Below are 16,085 nucleotides of genomic sequence, written 5' to 3'. Positions count from 1 at the left end.
CAAAGGTGGGAGTGGACACTTCCTCAGGCGGGTCACTGTGCTGTGCGCCTTTCTGTGAGGAATTTTAACACACTCATCATCAGTGTCTTCAGCTGTCCAATGGGGTTAATATTCCTGTCTCACAAGAATGCCAGAAAGGATTAAAAGTAGTTACTGTTCACAAAACATTATACAAACACAGCCTATATGACTGTCATTCGGTTGCCTCATAATTTAGTTTTAGTATCTTTAAGTCATCAATATTCTCTCCTCTAACTGAAATCACCTTCAAAAGCCTGAGAAAGAAAAAAGTCCCTAGGATCAGAAGGTAAAGGAAAAGGAAGTGAGCAAGTGGATTTGGTTGTGATAGCGGAAATCAAAACGAAATAGGAGATAAAAACTGACGAAATTCTTTGGGATCTTTTTATACGTATAATCTTCACTTTCTAATTACCTTTTACTACTATACTACTGCTTTTTCTCCCCTTCTACGGAAAATATAAAAGATTTAACTTTATTTGGCAAAAAGTATTGATTTTTCTCATATCCTTTCATTCAAAACTTTGACCTATCTAACCAATGCCCCAAAGCCCAAAGAGATATCTAGAGTATACGGCATTTGAAGCTGCTATGCGTTGCTGATGTGACTGACTTTGAAATATACAGAAAATACAGATAAGAATAGTGGAGTGTAACAAACGCCTCGCTGTAGTTTGCTCCTGCTGAAAGGCACAGTGAAATCTAATTCCCACTGTATTGGTACTGGGTGGTGGTGGGAGTTTTTAGAACTGCTAGGTCACAAGGGCTCTGCCCCCATGCGTGGATCAATACTGTCCAGGTGGGACTGGGTTAGGGTTCAGCCTCCTCTGTACGCACACGCTCTCTCCCTCTCTCAAACACACATGTGCATGCTTTTTCTCCACGGGAACCTTCCACCATGAGATGCTGCAGCAAGCAGGCCCCGGCAGACACAGCCTCACAAACCTCTCAATGATAAATTATCAGCTTGGGCAAGGCATTCTGTTATAGCAGCTGAACACGGACATAGATACAGGTGTACAGCACCTGTGTCTATATATCTGGTTTCCCTGTTAGACCATTAATACTCTGAGGGTGGTGATGTTTTACCTTGCATTTCACCTGCCTACCAGAGCTTGGCACAAAATGGATGCTCAGTAACTGTTGGAAAAATGATTCTGCAAAAACATATAGCACAGCCTGGAGCTTTATTGTTAAGTAATATCTTTTATTTTTCCACATTATTCACAGAACCCCTTCTGTTACAAGGTGGTTTTCTCAATCGATTTCTGAGGGCACTCACTGTTACCTCATTTCACTACTCAAATTCTTGTGCTTCTCCACTCGGACTCGGCTGTCTGGCTCTAACGTGTCTGCTGGTGCCTGGATGCGCTCAGTACACCACACTGATACTCTGGACACACTGGAGAAGGGAGCATGTGCTAAGTAAAGGATCCCTAGAACATGCTCCCCTCCACTGACAGGTTTAGGAAAATACTAAAGCAAGAAGAGTACAAAACCATTTCAATTAATTGTCCTAGAACTAACTTTAATTCCTGCTAAATGAATCACTTGACCTTTACAAATATACTACCTTCAGGAAAGGAGGGGGGGGGGGATGAAACCCACACGAGGAAACAAGACCAGCCAGTTTACTCACTGAAAGGAAAGGAATCTCCAAATTAATCTGCTGATGGCATCAGCAGTCAGGCAGGAATTTAACACTCAGGCATGAATCTAAAATGAACAAATGGTACTAATCTGTTAAACCTCAAGAGAAACCTAGTCCATTCTTTTCTGGTTTTGGTGAATTGTAAATGAAACCCATCATAAAAATATCTGCTAGAACAGTTAAAACCAAAACCAAATATCTCTATGTTCTGTAACTGTGAAGCTGTGAAATAGGCAAAAAATTTTGAAAGTGAAGTGCCTGAGGCTTGAAAAGGTACAGCCAGCACTAGCATTCTGAAGGCAGTTTGGCAACATATATAGAAAAGGCTTACACATAGGGAGGGGAAGGGACTTGGGGGGGGAAATGGAATAAAATAATATAAAATTTAATTTAAAAAAATTTAAAACCATACAATTTTGAAACCCTTTCGTCTATCAATTTTAGGGATGCATCTACAAAGGTTTTACAACAAGAAAAGTCACTGTATTAGTATTTATTTATTTATTTTTATTTATTTATTTTTTTGGTACCGGAGATCGAACTCGGGACTTTGAGCTTGCAAGGCAGGCGGCGGAACCACTGAGCTAAATCCTGGCCCTACCGTGTTAGTATTTAAAACGACACTCAATTGGAAACAATTTAAGTGCCTTCAAATGAGGGCTTTGTTGAAGGTTGAAATCTTACACAGAAATACTCATAAATATTCTATATTGATAATTTATTCAGACAATTATTTTTGTACCTATTAGTGTTCTTTCATAAGGTTTTATCATCTTTAACAAAAGTTAAGAGTGTTGTTATTTGCTGTTTGTTGTTTGTGAACACTTTTTTTATCCTCCAAATGAAATCTCAGTTACAACTTAAATTTACACAGAAACAAGAGTAAGCAACAACAATCAAAGGAACTGTTTTTAAAGAAAAGATGGAGAACTGGATACACTGTCCATCCACCCAAAGAGGCCACTCCTAGGCAACTTTCATCTTCAAGGAACACATTTTGAAAACTACTACTTTTCCTTCTGGGCAGTGTCGGAGACCAAGACCGGGCCCTCACGCTCACCCGACTGACACCCCACCACGGAGCTACACTGTACCTGGCCTTGAAAACCACTACTCTGCAAGAACGGCTTCTGTAAAGTTGTGAAAAACATTATAAAACGATTGTGTGATGATTTTAAAAGATGTGTGTATATACTATTTATCACACAATGAAGAATGATTAGAAGAATATTTCTACAGTAGCTTGTATTTATTGCTTGTAAGCCTGTTCCCTAGATCTTCCACAATGAGCATATAGAGGGAAAATAACATTAACTATTTTTAAAGCTGGATTTTTCTGTTAAGTAAGTTTCCATATCCCTTTAACTCAGTTGGAATTTGGAGCAGTAACAATTCTTTGGGTGCTTGCTCAGTTGAAGTAAGATGTCTTGCATCTGACAAATGAAGGAAGCACTGAAATCCAGTAAAATGGACTCTTAGTAGCAAGTCCCTTGGAGCCCTTAGAGATTTCTTTATGCTAAGTTGCAAAGGCCTCACTGAAAACTACTCCATGCTTTGGTTTCTGTATCTTTTCATCTGCTGCTCAATTTCAGGGAAATTCTCCAGTCTTCAAATGGCTGAATTACTCTTAATCTTCAGATCTCAGATCTTCAGAAGTCTCTGACTATACTACCTACTTCCAATCACTGCATTGTTTCCCAGCACTTAACCCAATTATGTACTCGTTTACTGATTTATTATGTATTTTACCTACAAAACTGAAGTTGCATGAAAGCAACGACAATGCCTATTATTTGCCAATACATTACACAATGCCCCACATAATATCTAGCAATTGTCCATAAATGTTTGTTGAGTGATTGAATGAATAAATGTTTCCTAAAAAATTAATCTGAAGACTCATGAAGATACTCCTTTCTAAATGGGCTGGCAAGGATCCTATTTCCCATAATGTTTGTATTTCTGAAAACCACATTAAGTAAGCAGGTTTCATAATGGCTGTGCCAACTGAGCCACAATTCACCAAAGGCACTCACTACTAGTCTAGGACTCCCACTCTGGGACTACTGGCCCTTTACAGCAGACACTGCATTCTTTCAGCACCACTATTCCTTACAACTGAAGCACACCGACGAGGGTTCATCTCAGTTTAGTGACTTTAGTACATGTCATCCCACACATACACTGATGTGAAACCACTGGATTATAAACTGTTTCTGTCAGGCCTCTCAACAGTATGGGATACATTTTGGTGCATAACTTAAATAACATGGGCTCAACAATGGCAAACCAACAGTTTCAGAGGAGCTCTTGCAACTAAAGGGATAACTTAAAAACATCAAAACAAACAGTGTAAGAAAAATAACCATAGAAGGTACCAAATAAGCACAGAGACATAACATTTTAAAAACTTACAAATATTTGGTTTCAAAGCATAAATGGAGCATGTGGGCTTTCCACATCTTTTCTTGCCAAGTCTCAGGAAAAACTGACCATACTACAGTCATCTAAAACAGCTGTTAGGACTGATCTTCAAATATTTGGTTTCAAAATACAGACCTATTTGCACTCTAAAACTCTGATGCTGGAATACTCTCACTACAGAGCTGCACTAAGATAATCCTTCTAAAGTAGGCTGCTGGCAAAAACAGAACTTTATTCATGGGAGAGAACTATTTCACATGGACCCAGCAAATTGTAAACCCAAATTAGTATTAGGTGGGGACTGACTTTCACTACCTAAGAGAGAGAAAGAAAAAGGGGAATGCAGGAATGTAAAAGAAAGGAAAAGTGTTTATGTCCAATTCACTTACAATTACTGACTTCCTTAACCTAAGTGCTGAGCACACTGCTACTGTGGGCTCTCAAACGTAAACTACCAAGCTCGCCTCGTTGCTGGAAGGCAGAGCCACTGAAGAGGGTCTCTGTCTAGAAATAAGCCAAGCGGTTTAAAATACCCTTCCCACGCTCTGATGCAATCATGCTTATGTTCTGGGACTGTGTACAAGGGTGGCTGTCCAGCTGGCAGTCCTTCACTTCCGACAGTTAACTAACACTCTACAGCAACACTCGAGGAGCCTGGGTGACAGGTGTGCACACAGCATGTTTTACTCTTCTGAGCAGACAACTGACTGTCACTTTCAAATGACTGGATTTATCTTAACTTTTAAAAGGGTAGCCACTAAAAATACCTTTACTTTTATCAAAAACATTGTCTTATTTCCTCAAATCTTAAAATTTAAACTTTGTTTCTGAGAAATGCATTATTAAAAAAAGAGAAGTTATAGTACAACTCAGAAAACTAACTATATTTGACATTTTACAAAATAGTAATCCATCTTCACCCTATTATTCTGATGGGTGTTACACAAATGGAAAGAATAAAACAAGTTAAGAAGTGTATCAACGAGGTATGGTGGCCCACGCCTGTAATCCTAGCATTAGGGAGGCTGAGGCAGAAGGACTGCAAGTTCAAGCCCTGCCTGACCAACTCAGTAACTTAGTAAGGCCCTGCCTCAAAATTAGAAAAAAAAAAAAAAAGGAATGGGGAATATAGCTCAGTGCCAAGGCCCTGAGTTCAATCTCTAGTACTGAAACAAAAAACCTACAACAAAACAAAAAAAAGAAACATATCATAGTTCACACAACTGATTAATGGGGGAATTGAGAACTTGTCCCACTTTCCAATTTAGCATTCTTCCCTTGCAGGCAGCTACTAGAACACCCAGATGGATGAAATTCCAGGTAGGCAAGATTAGCTCTTCCAACTTCCCAACCTTACCTCTTTGTGCACCTTCCAACTGTCTACTGTCACATTGAAGAGAGCTTTGAGCGCCTCAATGGCACAGTCTGTCTCCTGAGGTGAGAGAGGAGGTCCATTACGGTCTATGGCCGATTCATACTCATCGGTCCACTTGATGCTAAAGGCACTTTCCAAGATCTGGGTTAGCAGCGGTAGTCCCTGGAGCTCATAGCGCAATTGTGACCTGATGTCAGTGTGCAAAAGTGACAGGAGGAAGAGCAAGCGCAAGTCAAAGCACTTAATGTCACTGATACATTTTCGGTCTTTGCACTTTTTCAGGAGGTTACAGAGCTTTGCAGCAAGATTAAGTTCCAGGCTGAGCTGCTGTGCCATCTGACTGTTGAACACTATGTTACATAGACATTTTAACGATTCCACAATAACGGGGAACTCGGACACCTTCTCCAAAGAATCATCTGACTCATTTAGCTTGGCCAGTCTCAGCAGTATCTGCATATTTTCCTTAGTTGTTACAGGAACTAAAATCTTTTTGTCTCTGGAGAGAATACGGAGTACTTCCAAGCAGGACACTTGACACGTTGTTGGGACATCCTTTACAAGGACTTTAAATATGCCTTCACAGAGTTTCTGAAAAACAAGAGCAAGTATGCAAAAGTCATTTTTTGGGTTCAAATAATTTAAAACATAGTGCTTCTCTACTCATATATTTAATAGCAACTAAGGATGTGGCTAGAAAAACATTTTATTTTTTATAGATCATCAGATGTTGGAAATGAAAGCTTTTATTTGGTACACAAGTCTTTCACGTTACAGATACAGAAACTGAGGGCCAGAGAGGGAAGTGACTCACACTGTGGCAGAGGGAATCAGTGCCATAGCGAGAGTTAGAGCATGCCTACCTTCGAAGCCCATTATTTTTCCTATAAAATCATTTACTTTATTTTAAACTGGTTAGTTTCAAATGCCTTATGTAGACTTATCCTTAGCGAATTTTTAACTTTAGACTAAATGCGTACTGGGGTAGAAGGCAGTGTGTGATCATAGCTGTCCCCCCGGAAACAAAGGTCATGCTCGAGAACCGGCTGACAACTGCCCACCACCTACTCTTGTAAAACAGCTTAAGGGAGCATCATTTCTGCTGGGTCTTAGTTGTGCTATTTCTTCTGAATTTACGGTTCTACGGCAGTAGTTCAATTAAGATCTAATAGTACTTAATGATCAAATGCCTCCAGAAAAGAACTTTTGCTGGCAAACCGATCAAAATTATTTTGAGTGTTTCGTTCTAAAGAGTTTAGCTAGCACATATTGTGCCTTGGACCAACTGCAAAAAGCTGATCCTTCTGGCAAAGTTGATCCCCCTGGATGGGCAAATCACACAGAGAGCCCCTCTTCCTCTGAGCAGCCTGATTCCAGGACACAGAGCTTGGGGAGCTCGGAAAGGACAAAGCCTTGGGCTCCCCTCTGTTCTCTTGGGTTAGGGCGCACAGTGTAGTAATAAATGTAGCAGTCCTGGGCCGAAATCTTGCTACCACTATCCTAGTAACAGTTCTTTTAGATTGGACCCAAAGTGTACTCTATTTTGTATTTTTTGAAAAAGTAATTATTCATATCATTGCCAAATTTAATAATCACTGATCATTCCCTCAAAATTCAATGCCAGCTTTCTTCTCTACAAACTGTAGGTCTGGGTCTCTCAAGCTGATGCTTAAAGGTAGAGCAAGTGAGTATAATCATTGCATTGCTACACGTCTCTGTACTCCGTTACATCTTACACAAAGTTAACAAGGTTTCTGTTAAACTATCACCAGACTTTCATTTTTTAAAAAGAAGCTACTTAGGGTCAAACATGATCTAGGCAAGAATCCCAGGCTATGCACAACTTTTCAGTACATCGCATCAGACAGCTATGGAATACCAATTTTAATGTAAATATGTTCTCTAAATGGAGATGGGAAGGATCTGTACCTGACAAGCTAAAAAAATTCAAAACAATGTCAACTGTGTCTCTGCCTTACTTGGTAACTACAGGAACTTTCTTCTGACGCTTTAATATCATTGTCAAAGCAGCTTTTAAGTGATTCTAGTTTTTGGTTTTTGTACCACCTTCTCACTGCTGTCTTCTGTCACACACACCCTTCCCCGTTCTCCAGGCATTCTGAATGGGCCATCTGCCTTGAGACACGGTATATTAGCTTTCCTCTGCTGTCCTTTGGCCTGGTGTGCCCTGCCACCACGTTTTTCTATCAGGACCCTATTCTTTTTCTCAGGCTTGCTTTGGGAGCTGAGAAGTCTATAAGCTTCCAAGTCATTCCTTCTTTGCGCCTCCCATAAGCACTTGTTGGTGTAAGCTGGTGGGGTATCTTGCTCCTCCAGGATCCTTGAGACTAAGGCCAAGTTTCACCTGCGTCCCAGCGGCTGGCCTACGTGTGCCGCGTTAAGTGCAAGAGAACGTAAATTCCCACAGATGACCCGAGTTGAAGTCTTACCACCTGACACTCTAGCAGCACCTTCCAAAGAAGGACCCTTCTTCCTCTCTATCAGCCACAGTTCACTACTAAGCCTCTTCTTCCTCTCTTTCCAAGTACAATGAATCATCATTACATTATGTTTTAGGAAGAAACTTTTTATTTACCTCCAGGTACAGTGACACATTAGTTTTCAAGTGGCTCCAAGCTTGAACTTTCCACTACTTGAACAACAAAGTTTGAAAAAAGTCTGCCCAGTGTTCATCACTTTGCTCCATAGTCAAAGTGAAAATCTTCCTTGAAAAAACCTGTATGGGCCGAGAGTGAGTCACAGGTAGCGTCTCGCCATGGACACAAAGCCGAGATGCCTTAGTGCGAGCGCTACTGACTTGTCAGCCCTGATAGCACAGTGCTTGTGTTAGTGCGGAAAATATTCGTCACTGGGCTTTGGTTTTTGCACTTTATTTGTATAAAATATCGTTAACCCTGGCTCCAAAGAAAGTTAGTAATACCAACAGTAAAGCTAAGAAAAAAATCTGTGAGAATCATGATAGAATTAAAGAAAGAAATCATTGCAGAATTTGTTAAAGCAGGGCCGGGGATTTAGCTCAATGGTTCCACCGCCTGCCTCGAAAGTGCAAGGACCTGAGTTCGATCCCCAGTACCAAAAAAAAAAGAATTTGTTGAAGACCTGGAAAAATGAATTTATAAGTGTAAGTTTTGGGCCTCACAACCAATTATTTGGTTTTCCATTATTTCTTATGGGAAAAATATGTTCTGTTCTCCAACTTGTTGGTGTTTGAACACGAATTTGGAAGGAACTGAGTTCGCAACCAAGGCATCACTGTATTTGTTGTCTATACAAATTTGTACCCATTGTTCAATTTATTTTTGTAAATGTGAGAATCATTCAGGTATCTTAGATGACAATGAAACACAATTTTTCCAATTAAAAATCAATGAATGAAAATTCTTTTCCAATTTGTCACTTTAAGAGTTCAGGTTTTCAGGAATGAACTGAAGTTATAAAGCAGGGTTAAGTGTGCTTGTAAAATGCAATTATGAGTCTTAGAAAAGCCCTTCTAAAATTCCATTAGTTTAGGAGGCCATGGCTATTTCTACAGTCAGACTATGAGACAGCAGGAGATCTCCAAGGGTCCCTACTGCCAATACCACGGATTGCGGCTTGTTCCAGAGCTTAAGCCCTAGAGTCAACATCAGAACTTATTCTCAAACTTCAGCACACATCACAATCACGTAAAACCCCACAGTGCTATGCTGACTTTTAACAAGTTCTCAGTTCATGTTGCCACTGGCTGTGGTCCACAAACAACACTCTAGGAAGACTGCACTAGTTAGCAATGGGCTGACATGACCTGGACAGCAGAGGTGGCTGAGGGCAACTGACCAGATGTGTGTAAAACCGGGCAGATGAGCACAGGAGCGTAGGCAGAGGTGAAGGTCATTAGCATAAATACCTTAACCTCTTCACTGACCTGAGCTAAAATGTGTAAGGGTGGCAGGGATGGGAACAGGATGTCACTGTCTGGTCAGAAAACCTTTCGTAAATGTCAAAGAACACTAGAGGATGAAACTTATTTGAAGTCAGTCCTGGGCCTGAAACTTGTTCATCCTACCATGGACCCTAGAACCAGAACAGTGTGATAATTAAGAGCAGGAGTTCTGGATTCAGATTCATTGCGTTCAAATCTTGGTCTTCTATTTATTAATGGTATGACCTTGGCAGGTTACTCAGTTTTGCTGGGCCTCACTCTTATTTAAGAATTAAATAAGATCAGACATATTATTCAGAACAGTGCCTGGAATGGAATAAATATTTAGTATAGGTTAACTATTATATTATAAAACTATAAGGGGCCGGGGAGTTAGCTCAGTGGTTTCACCTCCTGCCTCGCAAACGCAAGGTCCCCAGTTTGATCTCTGGTACCAAAAGAATAAATAAATAAATAAAATAAAATAAAATAAAAATTGCAGCCTACAATATTTATGGGCTGGGGATTTAGCTCAGTGGTTTTGCCGCCTGCTTAGCAAGCGCAAGGACCTGAGTTCGATCCCTGGTACCAAAAAAACCAAAAAAACCAATATTATAAAACTACAAATGCAGAATTATAAAATTAAATCTCAAAGTTCTCAGCTGGACATTTAAGACTCCCTCAATCACTCTCCACACTATTCCTGTCGGACTATCCTCTCTAGCACTATCCTGTACCTTCCCAGACTACCTCATGCTGGACTCTTCCGCTTCTCCACTCTTCCTCACCATGCATCCACCTTGTTCCTCCTGTACCTATTTAGTTTCAGCCATTCTCCAAACTGAAGCTTAGATTTCACTTTCAATATAAAGCTTTCCCTATCACTTCCACCCCCAACGTTCTTCCTTTCCAGAGAATACCCAAAACCACAATTTCTAGCACCATTTTTCACTTCACACATTTGTCCTTTCAGTTTTCATTCTGTGAGTCTCCCTCAACTATTGTACATTTTTTGAAGGCAGAAAGGATATCTTTTTTTACGAAAGAAGAAAATGTACCAAAGTGACTTCTGAATAAAAAAGACCGGAGGTTTGGGGGTGGCGATTTAGCTCAGTGGTTCCACTGCCTGCCTGGAAAGCGCAAGGTCCTGGGTTCAATCCCTAGTACCAAAAAAAAAAAGACAGACCTGAGGTTTAAACCTGGCTTTGCCACTCTGCGATTATGTGTGTGTATGCACGCATGTGTAATGTGTGTATTGCTAGTTGTATGATACAGATGTTAATTGCTCTGATCCTCAGTGTCTCATTTGTAAATGGAATTAATACCATCCACATCTCACAAGGCTGTTATAAAATAAGGCTGTGCTACACAATAAGCACTCTTTAATGGTGTTATTGTATTTATTACTTCATAATCTTTGTAGCCTGTAGCAGAGCAACTAGAACACACCAATCACCCCCCTCCCCAATAAATGATTAAATGAAGAAGTTTCACAGATCTGAAGTAGAGGTCTATTAATATTCATGATGTTTCTCTTTTCTAAGAAGGAAAGAAAGTAGTAGAGGTTGTTCTTACGACTGTACTGGTATAAGGTGATTTGTCAACTGTGTAAAAGCTTTTTCACACACATAGAAGTTGTGTACTTTCCAATACTATAAAGGAACGGCACACCAATAAATGCCTACATAAAAAAATGGATAGATCGCATATAAATAATCTAATGAAAGTGCATCAAGGCTTCACTGAAGACATAATAAAGATCAGGGAAGAAATCAGTGAACTAGAGACTGAAAGAAAAGTACGTAGCATCAATGCAACAAAGAGCTGGTGCTTTGAAAATATAAACAAAGCTAACGAGCCATTAGCTAAAGTAACCAAGAGAAGACCCAAATAAAGGAAATTAGAGCCTTCTCTCAGCAGAGAACTCTAGCAGAGTCAGAGGTCAGAGAGAAAACAGTCAATGGTCCAATCCTAACACGTTCTGGGCCTCAGCCCGTGGTTGCCCCTGCTGAGATGGAGCTGAGTACAGCCCTATGTAAAAGAGGGGGACCCCCCCCCCCATTTTTCTCCCCTTCATTTTAAATTGTGAAGTCGAATTCTTGGGTGTGGGGACAACATGGAACACCACTGAAGCACTGACTCTCCACCTCATTTCAGACTCCCAAGGTTATATCATGATAAACACTAGGGTTGATTCCTTTCCAGTGCTAGAAGGTCCTGTGAGGAGTCTCACCCCCGTAAACATGCAGCAACTGTCCAAGGCTCTAAGGCTGTGTTTAGCCCTGGTCGATTAGATTAACCTCGCAATGAAAAGTGATTACGAGGAGATGGATGGGTTTTATGGCACAGGTCACACATTCTCTCAGGACTTGAGTTTCTGGTTTCCTTTTTTGCAGTGTGACTGGGATAGGTATTTTTCTAAGAGTCATTGCCTCATAAATACCCTGGCTTGGCCTGTCTCCTAGGACACTGGTGTGGACTGAAAGTGATTGTGAAAGTGGAAGTGTTTTGAGAGCATACAAAGCTCTTTTGTAGGCAAGAAGTATAGCTCGGTGGCAGGGCACTTGCCTAGCATGTGCGGTCCTGGATTCAATCTCCAGCACAAAAAACAACAAAAAACCAAAAACAAAACCCCTCTGTGGCCTTCAGTATCATCCAGCAGTGTGATTCCCAGGCCTGGGCAGTCGGCAATTTAGGTTATTAGGTTATAAACTACTTTTGCCTGAGTTATCTAGATCCTCCCCATTTCTCCAGACTGTTTTCATTTCTACCTCATTCCAAGGTGAGGCAGAGGAGGAAGACCAGGAAAGACATCTATCTAGGAACACAGGCAGACTATGTAAGAGGTCACACAGCTCCCCAAAAGGGCCAGGACAGGGAAGAACAGCCTCTATGTCTCTGTAAGGACTACACAAGACCCCTAATTTGTTTCCACCTTCCATAAGCCATGCTCTTCTCCTTCCTTTGCCGCCGCCTCAGCCACGAAGAAAGGGCAATGTTCTGAGAGTAATGTCTGTATAGGAAGGAAACATGGAAAGGTAAAAAACCACTTTGAGGATGACAAGCACGAATGTGGAAGGAATCCCATCTTTTAAAAAGAATTCATATTGTTTTACTTATAGTGGCAAATGACAAGATGGTACAACCTCTATGCTTTTTCCAAAAATAAAACAAAGGGCATGGCATCAGCAGTCAGCCCATAGCTGTTTCGGCCTCTTGGGTGGGTCTGGCCATACTTTCGGTTTCAGTGGTGCTGACCCTGAAGCAGAGGGTGCCTCTGCCCCGTCCACAGTGCACGCTATCTGTGAGTGGCCCAGCACTTTCTGGCAATGCCAAATTGCATGTGATGAGGTGCAATGGTCTCTGCATTTTTCTGCAGAACAGCAGTAATTAATATGGGTACCCTGACCTTTGTACAGTGAGAGGCCAAGACGCTGTGAACGTGTGACTATCGAATAAACCCACTGTTAATGATGATGTGCTATATGAGGTTATATGAGGAAGATTCCTAAATAAAAGCTTTACAAAGGGGGAAAAATAAATAAATCAATAAATAAGAGATGAAAAGGAAAGGATTAAAACAAATACCACTGAAATTCAAAGGATCATTAGGAAATATTTTGAAAAAAACTTTATGTCAACAAACTGGGTAATCTACAAAAAATGAGCAAACTTCTGGACACACATGACCTCTCAAAATTTAATCAACAAGATTAACAAAAACCCTAAACAGATCAATAACAGGTAATGTGATTGAAACAGTGATAAAAAAATCTCCCTACAAAGAAGAGTCAAGGACCAGACATACTACTCACTGCTGAATTTTACCACTTTTAAAAAAACTATCACCAATGCTTCTCAGACTATTCCGTAAGAAAGGGAAGGTCCCCTTCCAAACTAACATTCTAAGAAGTCAATATTACTGTGCTACCAAAACCTGATAAAGACTCAATAAAAAAGAGAACTGTAGATCAATATTCCTGATGACAAATAATTCACAGACGTAAAAATTCTCAATAAAATATCTGCAAATCAAATTCAGCATCACATTAAAGATTATACAGAATGTTCAAGTTGATTTCATTCCAAGAATCAAAGATGGCTCAACAAACACAAATCAATAAACGTAACCCTGCACAAAAGAAAAGCCTTTAATAAAAAATCAACCTTTCTCATGATAAAATACCTGAATGAATTAGACACAGAAAAATCGCACCTCAACACAATAAATGCTACTGATAACAAACCCAGAGCCAATGTTATACTAAATGGGGAAAACCTGAAAGCATTTCCTTGAAGATCAGGAATGAGAGAAGGCTCGGAGCCTATGCTCACCACTGTCATTTAACACAGGACCAGAAATGTTAGCCAAAGGAAACAGGCAAGAGGAAGAAATAAATGATACACACATAAAGAGGAATTGAAATCATCCCTGTTTGCTGATATTATGATTCTATACAGAGAAAATCCAAAAGACTCCACCAAAAGACTCAGATTTGATAAATAAATTCTGTAAAACAGCAGGATACAAAATCAACATTCAAAAACCAGTAATTTTTCAACACACCAATAACAAGATCATGCTGAGCAAGAAATTAGGAAGAAGTCACAATCACAATAGTCATAAAATAAATAAGTAAAATAGCTAGGAATAAACGTAAGGATGTGAAAGACTCTACAATGAAAACTACAAAAAAAATAAAGAAAGAAACTGAAAAAGACATCAGAAGGTGGAAAGCCTTCCCATACTCATGAATTAGAAGAATTAATACTGTTAAAATGGCCATACTACCCTAAACAATCATAGATTCAATGCAATCCCCACCAAAATACCAATGGCATTCTTTACAGAACTAGGAAAAACAACCCTAAAATTCATATGAAAGCACGAAAGATCCCGAATAACCAAGAAATCCTGAACAAAAAGAGCAATGCTGGAGGATTCCCAATACCTAATTTCAAAACATACTACAAAATCATAGTAACAAAACAGCATGGTATTGGCATTAAAATAAGAAACCCATGGAACAGAATAGAGGATCCAGAAATAAACCCAAATATCTTCAGCCAACTGATTCTGGACAAAGGTGCCAAAACACACAGTGCAGAAAGCACAGTCTCCTCCACAAATGGTGCTGGGGAAACTGAATGTCCACATGTAGAAGACTGAAATTAGACCCCCATCTCTCATCTGGTACAAAACTCAACTAAAAACTCAAAGACCTTAACAAAAGGGCTGAAGCTTTGAAACTAGGAGCAGAAACACTTCAAAATGCTGTATTAGGCAAGTTTTTTTTCTGGATAGAACTCTAATAGCTCAAGAAACAGGAGACCTGACAAGGGTATTACATCAAATTAGGGGCTGGGGACTTAGCCCAGTGGTGCCACTGTCTGCCTTGCAAGCGCAAGGTCCCAAGTTCAATTCCCGGTACCAAAAAAAATAAAAACCAAAAACCATCAAATTAAACTTCCACACAGCTAAGGAAACAATCAACAGAGTGAAGAGATAATCTACAGACTGGGAAAAAATCTTCATCAACTATTCATCTGATAGAGGATTAATATCGAGAATAAAGATCTTTTAAAAAATGCAATAAAAAATAGGCAAAAAAATCTAGACAGTTCTCAAAAGAATAGCCAACACATGCATGAAAAGATGTTTAACATCTGTAGCAATCAAAGAAATGCAAAACTAAATCAAAACTATACTAAGATTCCATCTCACCCTACTTAGAAGATCTATTACCGAAAAATAAAAAAGTAACAAATGCTGGCTAGGACTGGGAGAAAAAGAAATGTAAATCAGTATAGCCACTATGGAAACCTGTATGGCGGTTCCTTAGAAAACTATAAATAGAACTACCATATGATTAATCTATACCACTCTTGGGTATATACCTGAAGGAGATGAAGTCAGTGTAAAAAAAAAAGAAAGAAAGAAGCCTGAATACCTATGTTTATTGTGGTGTACTCACACGAGCCATGATATGGAATCAGCATGGGTACCCATCAACAGGTGAACAGATGAAGAAAATATGGTATATATACATAATTGAATACTATTCAGCCATGAAAATTATGAAATTCTATTATTTGCAGGAAAAAGGAACTGGAGGACATCACGCGAGTGAAATAAGTCAGACACACGAAGACAAGTATCACATTTTCACTCATATGCAGAAACTAAAAAAAGACAATCTGAAACAATTGGAAGAGGAACAATTAGGAAGAGGCAAGAGGGAACAGGAAGAAAGCAAGGAGGGTAGACAAGATTAATGCACAATATATGCATATATGAACTGCCACAGTGGAACCCAGTCACAGGTACAATTACTGTGTGTTAATAAAAATGTTTAAAGTTATGTGCTTTTATGTAGTTCTTTTTCTGAATAATTTAAATATGTATGTTCTTTAAAATATAAAACTACTAATGAAAAAAATACTATGCATATTCATCCTAGCTGTGATGTTTTCTATGCAGTGGACAGAGAGCCTTACCTTTAGTCAATCTACTGGATTTTCAGTGACAGGCATATTACTTTAACATAGTTTTAATCATCATGTGCATATAATTTTGTTTCCTGACCTCCCAATTCAACATAAGCATTTTTCCACATTGCTACCGAGTACTCATAAACATAATTTTAAATGAATACAGTACTAAAACATGACTCCTGTCCTCAAGGAGTCTTCAG

At 39.5% G+C, this 16,085-nt stretch overlaps 1 protein-coding gene across 16 annotated transcripts in view; it reads right to left on the bottom strand.

The window, feature by feature from the left end:
• The window catches only part of Ric8b (RIC8 guanine nucleotide exchange factor B), a 110,012-nt gene that overhangs the window by 64,311 nt on the left and 29,616 nt on the right, over positions 1–16,085 (bottom strand). For all 16 annotated transcript variants that reach the window (XR_015443601.1, XR_015443602.1, XR_015443598.1 and 13 more), the window contains one exon: positions 5,451–6,059. Coding sequence is in view for 11 of the 16 variants with exons in the window: in XM_004844804.4 (XP_004844861.1) it covers positions 5,451–6,059 (609 nt within the window). In the remaining 5 variants the exon portion in view is untranslated. The remainder of the gene's footprint in view (positions 1–5,450; positions 6,060–16,085) is intronic.

Source organism: Heterocephalus glaber, unplaced genomic scaffold, assembly GCF_053883595.1.
Source record: "Heterocephalus glaber isolate CG9 unplaced genomic scaffold, H.glaber_assembly_v1.0 deba00001572, whole genome shotgun sequence".
Classification (NCBI taxonomy): Eukaryota; Metazoa; Chordata; class Mammalia; order Rodentia; family Bathyergidae; genus Heterocephalus; species Heterocephalus glaber.
Note: the sequence above shows the minus strand (reverse complement) of the source record. Positions and strands in the feature narration are given on the sequence as shown.